Consider the following 12,605-nt stretch of genomic DNA (forward strand, 5'->3'; position numbering starts at 1 on the left):
TTACATCTTAAAACTTTTACTCTCCCTCTCCTCTTGTCTTAATTTGTCTTAATAAGGTTTCATAATAAAATATAATTATTAGTTTTAAATAATAAATTTAACTTAAAATCAGAACCAGATCCTTTCGTTTTGAATTAATTTTCTCATATGAATATGCAGATCAATGGATGGCCGAGCGGTTAACGTAACAGCCTACCCCTCTGGACCCGGCTGTCTCATTGTCAATCCTTTGCTTGCTAAAAAGTCTTCTTAGTGCCCACGGAACTGTTTAGATCTTTTGAGATCTTAATTTTGAGGGTAGAGATGAGTTTAAAAAAAAAAAAAACTGTAAATACTAATAACGAGTAAAATCGTCATTAGGCCCGACCCTACTAAAGATACACACAACTCCCATTATCTCCCAATTCTCATTTAAGTTTAACATATTTAGATTTTCACAGCTACGATGAGAAACGTTTAAAATTCACAACTCTGTCCCGTCCTTTGAGATATACTAGTGATGCCACAAAAGAGGCATTTGACATTGACCGGTATCGGCACCCTCGGGATTTGGCATGCACACACCTGGACCGTCTCTGATTTCATCCATTAACCACTCGTATCGAGCTATTTGACTAAGTGGATTGTTTTAAAATTTAAAAAGTAAAGAAGATTTTATGTTATTTTTATGTACGTTTCTTTACAAAGCTACATTTAATTATAATTTTCTTTAAAAGTATATTAATACAATTGAACAATATATTGTACCAGGTATGTATATCCAACGCACATTTTATTTCACCAAGTATTTTATAATTTATTTATAATTTTAGCCCTTATATCGTGGCTAGAGATTCAGAATGTAATTGTGATATTAAAAATACATTTAGAGAAGTCTACAGTTTTTACTGGCTTATCGAACAAATGAATACGAATGGACCCTAGACCATCACTGACGCGCAATTAACTGATTGCCATTTGATGACAGGGAAGCTGTCATCAAATGTCAAATGGTAACTGTTGAGTTGTCCACTTCTATTCTCATAGAAACTATATTAGGTTTAGCTGGTCATTAAGGTACTTTGCATCAAAGAAAATTCACTCCAATGACAGTCAAATTCTGTATATATAAAATATTTTGGAATCTTATAATTGAGATGAGTGGATAATAATAATAATAATAATAAGCACAGAGTCCAAACGGTTAGGAATTGAATGTTGAAACTTTGTGCACAGTTTGGGTATGTCATGAGAATGTATTAATTTGCATTATGTTCACAATTTTTTAGCGATATTGCAACCATAAAAAATATCAATTTAATTTTGTAATTCTATTAATAGTGTGATTTTATACCATTGTTTATAAAACATTCTAAAATGCTTCAATTTCATAGCAAATAGTAGTTATGAAACAGCTAGAAGTGTATAAGTGAGGAATTCAGTAAAAATATGTTGGAAATTTTATTCCACATTGCAAATAGCAAAAAATATTCATAAAAATCAAACATCATACATTAAGAAGCTGGAAACAGTAGCACACATTTAGTGTGCTACTGTTTGATATTTATATGAAACGTTATTATTTTGAAGGAATAACTTATATAATGCAAGAATTATATAATTTTTCCTCTTGTTGTTTGATACATCAACTTAAATCTAATCTAAAGTTTTTAAGACTCTTCGGTGTACTTAACTCTAGTAAATTCTGAAAGAATTACTCTTCTCGATAGAGCTTATCACTGTTTTATAAAAACAATATTTGCTTTTAGTATTATAAAAATATTGTTGCTCTTGTTATTTCAAGGAAAAGATAGGATCTAGTTTACAAGAAATATCGTTGAATTATTCGGAGATGATTTTGAAATATGTTGCTTTTTTTATTCTTGTACAATTATCACCAGTTTATGCTACGAGTTATTTCACAGTGAAGAATTCGCCGTTGATTTGAACAAAATTCGTTGGAAATTAAACAGAATAATAGATTCCTGCACTTCACATATATCTAAACTACAGGATAAAATTAGAAAATTTGTCTGTATTTGTGTAGTATCATTTTACGTAATTTTCACTTTTGCAATTGTGTGGGCATTCAGTTTTATTATAACGAGAAAATATGTTCGTACGGTAATATTTCACTATTTTTTAATACAGCTAGAAGCAATATTGGAAACTGGATTTTTTATTATTTATGTTTTGATTATTTTTGATGTAGAGAACAAATTGACAATTTTATAAAGCATTTTTACAAATAAAATGCTTTATTAAACTAAAAAAATCGTCATTTATTAATGTAAACCCATAGACCACGTGATGACAGTCGACAGAACATGGCGGCGATGACTCGTATGTCGCTACTCTGATATCTAAGTACTCTACATAAAATTATAACGACGCGCCATCTAGTTTCAAAAAGTTCCGATAATGAAACGAGATGTGGCCGGATGGCCGAGCGGTCAAGGTGGCAGCCTACCGCTCTGGGGGACCCGGGTTCGAATCCTGACGGGTAGAAAAATTCCCAGGAATTTTTGGGGGTGGTCCGTCTGGATATATCCGGCCTCGTCCCTCACCACCAGTCGCTCCATTGTGGGCCTGGCCGAACCCATAATGGCTTGCAAAAAGGGGCCCTCTTAGTGCCCACAGGGCGGAAAGAGTTATATAAAAAAATGAAACGAGATATCTCCGCTCAATCGGTCGAAGTTAGCACATGGCGACCAGAAATATGTGGGAAAAACACGGGACAGGTAAATGGGTTTTTCAAAGATTCGTTTTATCAAAATTCGATTTCACATTATTCGTATTTCCAACTTACCAACGAGCAACGCATGCGCAAATCTCTCACTACTGCCTGTTTGTAGAGAGTGTCTCCATTTTGTATTTTATTTTGTCTCGGTTCTCGGTTTCCTGACTATCTACAAGTTTGATTTTTTTATGCGCACATGATTTGGGCACCTAATACTCTGTGCTGAATTTCAGCTCCTGACATGTACTGTACTCCTTCATACTTCTAAGCTGGTAAGACAGCAGGACTTACGATTTTATAAACAAAACAGTCTTGTCAAAAATCTTGTAAAACTGCTTTTATGTGATAATAAATTTTGTAAAATTTTGGCAGCACATTGTATAAACTATGCTGGAAGAAGGTTCTTGCAAATATTGCGTTTATGGAAAATTATTGAGCTTAAATTTGGAAAAATTGTAAACCTTTAAATTCCCGCTGCCCTTATCTGTCTATCCGTTCTTCCTTATTCTCCAAAATGGAGTTAGATAGATGATAGTCGACACCAGACATGAAAATCGTAAGAGAAAAAGAGTAGATTACCTATATACGAACTTCTGATTTGTTCCGCAAGTCACATTATTTCAATTCAAAAATGTTTTCCCTGAACGGAGATAGATACATAACGGGCACGACTCTATTGATAAAAAAGTATAATGTGCAGGGGCAAAACACTACACTTCCACGCAGGTAAGTGCTATGTGTTACCTGTCGCTGTAATGGCATAATGGCGCAGCTATTTCGCGCTATATCATTGTTGCAGTAATTCGGTGAATATAATACTTATATTTTAAAATTATATCGTCTTTTTGTAAGAATTATATTTGGTAAATTATTTTGTTAACTCTGCTAAAAGATGGCGCTACGTGTAACTCAGAAAATCCAAGGTCTGTACAAGAAGGTCAGGACACGCGTGATCTACTTCTCGAGCCGCCATTTTGGGTATTTTGAGTCGCATGTTTTAAGCAAACTTGTACGAGCAGTCAGTTTTATACGACATTAATTAAACTAAAATTGCATAAATCCAGTGATTTCAGTCAAAATTATAATAATAATTTCGGACGATTATGCAACCCCAATTTTATGCAACTTTTCGATCAAATAGTTTAAAAGAAACAATCATCCACATCACTCGCTGTCGTGAATGAAACTAATTAAATAGGTGCTAAAACTGATGCAATTACGTATATAAGCACTTGGTAAAGTAATGCAATAACATAAGTTATCCAAAATTTTATTTTAAAGCATTTACCAATACAATATTAATGCATTAAAAAATAAATACTGGACTAACGTTTAATTAATGAACATTTTTTACTTTACAAAGGCTTAAACGTCATATTTTCCTAATTACATAAAATCTAATCAAAAAGGATAATATTAAACACAATTTGATGATATTTTTAACAGAGCTTATCTGAGATATAACTTCTTTCTCTGTAAACACACAAGATACAAATATAATAAAACACCATTTTCGAAGTCAGCAGAATTACGCATAAATGAGCTTTTGCTTCCATACAGTTTTTTTACATTCAAAGTACTGTTCGTATCTCTGGCAAAAATATGTAATCTTACTGACAGAAAAGTTGAGATTAACAGTTCAAACTGAGATTCTTCGAAATGAAGCTGAACAACAAATAATTTAATGTGAGCTCACGTATACATCTCAAAGACAGTACCTATAGAAAAATACATAATATACACTATCCTCACATAGTTTAGAATGTTCAGTTGTCTGCCACTTATCCCGTCTGCAGTTCTGCACCCATTTCGCTTTCCTCTGCTTATCTGCAGGAAATCTAAACAATCGAAGGTCGGTAGACTTACTTTTACAATTAGGTGCCACAGAATAACCCATTGTTTAACGTTTTGAGTATGTATATACGTAATAATAGTCGACTTACGCAGGAACCACGTGTGGTGATCTCTATCGATATGCCCCAACATGGCCGCTGCCGCATAGAATCACGGGAGTGTGTCCTGACCTTCTTATACAGACCTTGAGAAAATCTAATGTAAATAAAAGCGATGTAAATAGAGAACAAACAAACAAACATCCCGATTTATATGTATATAGCTTTACAACTACACATAAACCATTAAAAGCCAAATAAAATAAACATCATGTAAATGTTTATAATTTATGAATATTTTTTGTGTTTGTTTGTTGCTACTTAGCGGGCGTTGTTAAATCATAAAAAGTTATCTTGGTTTTCTATAGGCCAAAATACATCGGGAAATAAGCCGCCAGATGGGTTGTGAATGATGAGACTGGACGTATTTGAAAGGTATTGCCCATGAAAAATTCCTGATAATTCTTGCTCATATTTGATATCAATCCTGTAGATCAGAACGTAACACTTCAACCGGCCTTCTACATGTATGGTTTGAAAAATATTAAATTATGTAGGTAATATTAACCTACATAATTATTTAATATTCGAATTTACCTTATTTTCATTTCAGTTTCGAACGAGTCTCATTTTTCAGTACACAGCCGTTCATATATTGGCAAGGCACAATTTTTAATTAATTAATTAATTTATTTATTAAGTACATTTGGAAACGTCAGAGACAATTGTATCCCATCCACTGATAACAAGAAATAAATAATCCCTAATAAAATAATAACAAAATATAAAAGACACAATAAAAATTATCAACAAAGCAAAACAAAAGTTACGTTATGTATTATATAAAATAGTTTTACATTTATTTTAAAAAAAGTTAATATCACGATATACGTATGGTTTCACAGGCTGTATGTGAGATGCTATACGGTAAAAAATAAATAAAAACCTTTGTGAGAGAAAAGGCGAAAATATGGGATGAAGAAGCATGATGTATTGCGGGTCCTTACAGTTGGAATGCGGAGACCTAACCAGTAGTTTGACATTAAACCATTGAAGTATTTAAAGCAGAGAATGCGATCAAAATATTTTAAGCGATCAGAAAAATTAGGAAGACCAAGGAGAACTCTTGCCACATCGTGGTTGTCAGTAAAGGGTAAATTGCAGAATTTGTGTATCAAAAATAAACTTTATCTAATTCAGATTGTATTTTTTGAAGCAGATAAGGGGCAGCCATGGCCCAGACGGGTAAACAATAATCGACTATTGACTGAAAATTAGTAAAGAAAATTGTTCTGAGTACGGCCTTTAAAGAAATATTTTTGCAAAAACGCCAGATAAAGCCACGTCTAATGGCAAGGGATTTAATAATGTAAGAGATATGATCGTGGAATATTAATTTTTCATCAAATATGATACCAAGGTCGCGATGAGACTGAACATAGTTTATTTTAGAAGAATCGATAAATATGGAAGGGTGGTAGGGATTGCGAAGTAGAGAAAAGCGCATAATAACAGTTTTATGGAATATTGATTTTTAGATTATAGCTACCAAAAGTAAAACGTATATAATCTATATACATAATTGAGACGAGTTGATAATAATGCCGATGACGATGATATGATGATGATGATAATGATGATAATAATAATAATAACTCTCCCGTGGTCACCACCTGGTCGTGGTGGGAGAGCCCAGTAATTTTACTGATCCATAGGGCAATGCAGGCTGAAGCACAAGCTCCTGGCAGGGACATCCATGCCAGTAAGGTCTATGGGGAGAAATGAAACTAAGAGTGACCACACCCACATTCTGTGGAGATATTTATCATGGTAGTAACCAGATCTAAATATGATACCGGCACGGACGTCGCCCGGGTTAACAAGGTCCGTGTTCGTGGATTAGGCAGAGGCTCACGTTCGAAAAATATGCCACAGTCTCCTTTGGTTACCGGTGGCGAAAGCAGCGCCGGCCCAAGCATGGTTACTGCAATGCCATCAACAGATGTGAGGAACCAACCCAGCCTTGGTGTTTCTGTGGCAATGCATCCACAGACTACAAAGGCTGGAAAACCACGCCAACGGATGAAATGGACAATAGAAATGAACGAGTTTATCATCAATACTTACTACACCATCACAAAACTCGAAACAAACATGACAGCATACGGACAACAACTACACCTAAGATTCACACAACAATATCCTCACCTCACTGTCACCGAACAAAGCGTTGTTGATCAAAAAAGAACAATTATACACAACAACCTTATCCCACAAACAACACTTGAACCTATCAAACAACAGGTTGCTGATCAAATACATCAACAGACAGAAACATTTAACATTAATGACGATCGTGTAACCTGTCAGGATAATCCAGCAACAAGCACTGATTACAGCACACACAACAGCTACCACTATTGATACTACAGACACTTCCTCATCCACCACTGATAACATAGACATAGATTTAGTTAATATGCTCTTACTTATATTTCAGGAAACACTCATTAAATATACAGGCACAGATCCCACACAACGACCACGAATACCAAAAATCAACACATCAAAGGTAGTAGGAAAAACACTAAATTATGTAAACACTTACTTACTACCACACTACATTCATTCAATTTCTACACTCTCAGACATTCATACATTAGTTTATGCTGGGGCAGTCACAGTAGTGACACACCATGGACTGAAAGTACAATCACAGACAGATACACACAAAACATAATTCTATCACAAGCCTGCCTGGCAGAGAATAGAAACACAAATAAATGACATTAGACAGCAGGTTAGGAGTTAAAAGTTGAAATTTGGTACACAGTTAGGGTACGTCACGAGAACGCACACTAAGAAGGGATTTTTCGAAATTCCTCCGCACGGGGAAGAGGGACAGGATTAAGGCTTCTTTATACATTATGGAGACGAGTTGATAATAATAAAAATCAGCGCAGAGCTCAAACGGTTAGTAATTCAAAGTTGAAATTTGGTACACAGTTAGGGTACCAAATTTAAGTACCAAAGTGTTAAGTAACAATGGAAGTGTTAAGTAACAATGGAGAACAAGAGAAAGCGACGTGCAAGATTTACGGGCGCTGGAAAAAAAGAAAAAAAAAAAAAAAAGAGTAATATGTTAGAACATATTCGATTTTCAAATTCGACCTTTCTTTAGAAAACTTAGTTTGTTGATGAAATTACTCTTTTTCTTTTCTGATTATAACGTAATAATATTAATCTTCGCTATCGTTACTTTTGCCCGAGCAACGCCGGGCCTACCTGCTAGTTGATAATAACCTGAAGGGATAAAATCTTAATGTCGTCGGCGTAAGCAATTATTTTAGAGTGTGGATTGATTAGTAATTTATCTATAAAAGCTGAGAAAAAAAGCATGTTTAATACAGAACCTTGAAGTATGCCGCAGGTAGGGGAGAAAGGGAAAAAATCCAAATCACCAATGTAAATCTTACATAGTCTGGATAAATAGTAATTGTTTAACCAACAGTAAAGAGCGGGATCTAAATCAAAATAATCACTTACCCCCGTATTCACCAACGCGAGTTAAACAGAGTTGAGGAATTGTCATATTTCCATGTGAAATTGCAATGTTATGAAGCACTGCAGTGGCAACTATGACAGCCATAGCATTTTGAAGGTTGCAACGTAAACCTACCGATAAACAAGAGAAAGCGTCGTTTCCATAAACCATATTGCCGTTCCACCGTGTTCCGTGCTTTTATGTGGCATCTGTTATATCTTTCAAAGAAAAAATAATTGATATTAATTTTGAAATAATATGATCATTTAAAACTATATTATGCATTAAATATATTTTAATAATATATATTATAAAATTAATAATTACCTTTTTTCTTGATCACTTTGTGGATTTAATATTGGTGTTAAAGATAGGCCTTGCATCCATATCCACTGTCACCAAGAAGATGATATTTCGACGGAATGTCTCCTGCTTGAAACATAGCACACAGATGACTATTGGCAAATATAGTGCTATCATGAGAACTACCTGGCCATCTGGCTACTATATTCCTGATTTTCAGTTGGCTATCTGAAACTGTCTGAACATTAATAGAAAAATATCCTTTTCTATTTCGAAATAATTCGGCAGTTTCTCCTCCCGGTGACTGAATTGGAATGTGGGTGCAGTCAATGGCTCCGTACACACATGGAAAACCACTCAAATGAAAAAAGTCTTGACTTATCTGAAAATATAAATATATACTTGATCTATTATTTTTATATTTTATTACAGTTCATACTTTGAAAAGTAATGTATTAATTAAATGAATAAAGACTATATTAATTTAAATTAATGATTCTAATATAGAAACTTGTAAAAAAAAACAATATAAAATTATTTTATTACTATAGTTTCGAAAGATAAAGGGATATTAGGCCTACTTACTTGCGTTCTTTCAGATTCTGTTTTTGGCAACTGAATATAATCTGCTGACATTTGTGCAATTAAAAAACTCACTCTATTAATCGCTCTGCAAGCAGATGATTGACTTAAGTCATTTAAATCGCCTACGACCAACTGAAATGTTCCCGTGGCATAAAAACGTAGAGCCAACAACAGTTGTTCCATCGGCGACATCGCATAATTTCTCGATGATGTAGAAACTAAATTGTGACCAATTCGTTCTAGTATGTTTCTTACGCTCTCTTTTGGCAAACGATATCGACATAGAAAGTCGTAATCGTCCAATTGTTCGAGGTTATTTCTTCTTGGAGAAACAATCCGTCGACTTCTTCGTTCCATACGGTCTATATAATCTAGATACTTCAGATTTTCTAGCATCTCGGCTTCGTCCTCGTCGAATGTCGCCATTTTCCCCTGAAATAGATCGCTTTGCGCAGGCGTCAAACCTAGAGTTATCGTCTACTCGTCGATTTTCTAGAGTTAGAGTTAGAGTTAGGGTTATTGTGTTTGACTCGAGATTTGGAGTTGGTGAATACCAATTTACCAATAACTCGAGAGTTAACCCTAACTCTAACTCTAACTCGCGTTGGTGAATACGGGGGTTAGTGTCTGAAGTAGTAAATTAGGGATAATAGAGTCAAAGCTTGGAAATGTCAATATAGATTATGTAGGTAGATTTTTTGTTCTCAAAATTTTGCAGAATAGTATAAGTTGTCTCAAGAAGGTTGGTGGTAGTAGAAAGGTTACGGATGCCGCAGTGTTGATGAGGGGAAAATCTAGAGGTAATTTGGGTATAGATTATATTATATAAGCAAATTTCAAAAATTTTTAACATGGCTGATAGAATAGTTATTGGTCTAAATCAGCGGTTCCCAACCTTTTTTTGACCAGGGACCACTTTGATTTCATTGTTGTTAGCAGGGACCACAACGTTTAAGAAAAATAAACTGTGTCAATCTAAAAACAAACTTTAATCAAAACTTTTAACATAAGTAATCGTTAAACTCAAGAGTAACATGCTTTAACAGTACTATTATAATAGAAAACATAACATTTTTAGTAAAAATTAAATTCAGTTTGTATCAATGTGGAAATAATAATTTAAAATGAATAAAAGTTTTAAATCTTTCGCGGACCATATTTTAGCTTTTGCGGACCACTGGTTGGGAACCGCTGGTCTAAATGAATTATTTTTCGGGGGGAGAACCTTTATATTAAAGCCCTCTTAATGTCCACAAAATGGAAATAGTTTAAAAGTATTTATGTAATAAATTTATATTAAAACATATTTCAGATATTGATTGATATTTAATAGCTCGGGCATTCAGGAAAAATTCTAAAATCATTTAATTATGTCCTTTCGAAAGGCAAGCAGTAATAGAAGATTACTATGTTGCGTTGTTTTATTCCATCAAATCAATCTAAACCATAAATTTTGTCTGAAGAAATAACGCAGGCGACTAATATTCTTATAAAGCTATTAGCAATTAACTGAATTATGTATGGAATTTTAATTCATTTCTTAATGGGCAAGTAGATGCTTTAATTAGATATTTGAAGGAACAGAAAATAATGCTTCGAATATTTCATTATTAAGGGAATAATCGATTTTACATTAATAATGTTCAATTGCATTTTTAATCTTGCTGATGAGTTGTTTCTTGTTTAAGAAGTTGTGAAATTTCATATTTCCCAATGAACTTAGAAGTGGAACCCGAATTCTGTAATGGCTTTTCTTTGGATAATCAACTACGCATAAACTTAGAAATTCTCAAACTGTTCGGCGTAATCATTCCTGTAGAAAGGTCGAGAAGTTTCACAACTAGGCTTTATCATTATATGATAAGATCGATGTTTGCCTGTAATAACATTAATATATTGATGTTTATCCTTTTTCGAGGAGAACAAAGGAGACAGTTTACAGGAAACATAATTGAACTATTTGGTGAAGATTTCGAACTGTGTTGTTTAATTGTCTTTTCCATCACCCTTTTCGTATACGTAACATTCAGTCTGGTTCATCGTCACGAATTCGCTGTTGGTTTAAACGTAATTTATCTGAATGTAAACAGAATAATGCCAAAAGATGTTTCAGGAATAGTTAACTACCAGCATAAAGTTCTCATTTTGTTGTCGAACGAAATTCTCATTTTGTTGTCTAGAGGTGTACGTTTTCTTTTTCAACTTCTAGGCATAGGTTTAAACTTGCATAAAATCTTCTGATAAAACATATCTCACTAACATGATTTTGTATAATGCAGAATGTATCCCTTGGTAGTTACCGGTAATTGCCGGTAGCTACCAAAGCGTTTAGAAAATGTTATCTAAATAACCCCGCGTTTCTTTATGCAGCGCTCGAGAAGCGCTTTACTGCGAACACACTGAAACTGGTTTGTAATTGGACAACATTGCTCGTGACGTCATTTCGCTACACTCGCTGCTTAAAGAAACGCGGCTTAACCAACAGCGCTTAAAAATCACTGTTATGACGTCACTAGTTGACCTGCAGTACTTACCGTAACCATGAGTGCCGCCAAATTTTTAAATTATTAAAGGTGTACTATGACAAAAAAAGTTGAGAATCACTGTCCTAATTTATATTGAATGGCTGCTGCAGTGAACCGTGATCTTTTGTTTGAAAAGTTACGCGCATTTGTTGCGAGTTAAACGAGAAGACAGCTTTTTTTATTTTTCTCAAGAAAAGTACTTTAAAACACTTTCTGAAGTGATTTCTGCTAAAACCTGTGGATTACAGACGATTAAAACGTTTCGATATTTTGAAAATTAATGATGAAGAGAAGTTAATTGAGCCATTAAAACCACGAGAAACGAATATACAGTATTATGTTACCAATAATGAATTGTTCGGTGTACTATCCGAAACTCACATTAAAATAGGCCATGGAATAAGAACATGTATGCTTAAAGAATTGCAACTTAAATCCAAAAATATTAATATGAAGTTGTAACGTTGTATTTAAAATTATGTAAAAACTGTCAAATGAAACATAACGCACCTAAAGAAAATTATTGTTGTGAAACCAATGGTCAATTTAGAGTTAAATATATTTGTCTGTTACAAAGAATTTAACTTCTCAATTGATGGCACATACGCCCATTAGTAGCCGAGTGGATGAAATCACTGAACACTGTGAGTTTTGCGCCTCGCCAATGAGTTGGCCAGGTGGTGTTTTCCGGATTTTTTTCACTTTACTAGCACTTAGATAACAGCCAGTTTATCATATAAAACGTCACAAAAGGCACCCCTTAGGTGGCTCGCCCACGTGACGCATTGTCGTGACCAAATAAACCAGTGCTACATTATATTGAAATTTTTTACAGTGCGCACGTATTTTCACGCGAAAAAATGCGCATGTCTATAAGTATCAGTGGCGTGCCGTCATTGGAAGCGATGGAAGCGCCGATTCCACCTTCCAATGACCTTCCCTTGAATTTTATAAAATATAAATTTTCATATTTTAACGTACTTTGAATTAATTAAAATTAATATTTTATTATAACTGCATTATGTATCTTTTACAAA

General features: G+C 34.1%; 1 protein-coding gene across 1 annotated transcript; it reads right to left on the reverse strand.

Annotated features, from left to right (window-relative positions):
* Positions 1-8,302: 8,302 nt before the first annotated feature.
* On the reverse strand, positions 8,303-9,666 carry LOC136974077 (putative nuclease HARBI1). The gene is made up of 3 exons (XM_067268856.1): positions 9,044-9,666; positions 8,483-8,840; positions 8,303-8,373 (listed from the first exon to the last, which is right to left on the reverse strand). Exons 1-2 carry the CDS (start codon positions 9,467-9,469, stop codon positions 8,520-8,522), a joined length of 747 nt encoding a protein of 248 aa, XP_067124957.1. The 5' UTR covers positions 9,470-9,666; the 3' UTR covers positions 8,303-8,373; positions 8,483-8,519.
* Positions 9,667-12,605: the final 2,939 nt, after the last annotated feature.

The sequence above is a fragment of the Centruroides vittatus genome, unplaced genomic scaffold (assembly GCF_030686945.1).
Source record: "Centruroides vittatus isolate TY-2023 unplaced genomic scaffold, ASM3068694v2 contig_341, whole genome shotgun sequence".
In the NCBI taxonomy this organism is placed as follows: Eukaryota; Metazoa; Arthropoda; class Arachnida; order Scorpiones; family Buthidae; genus Centruroides; species Centruroides vittatus.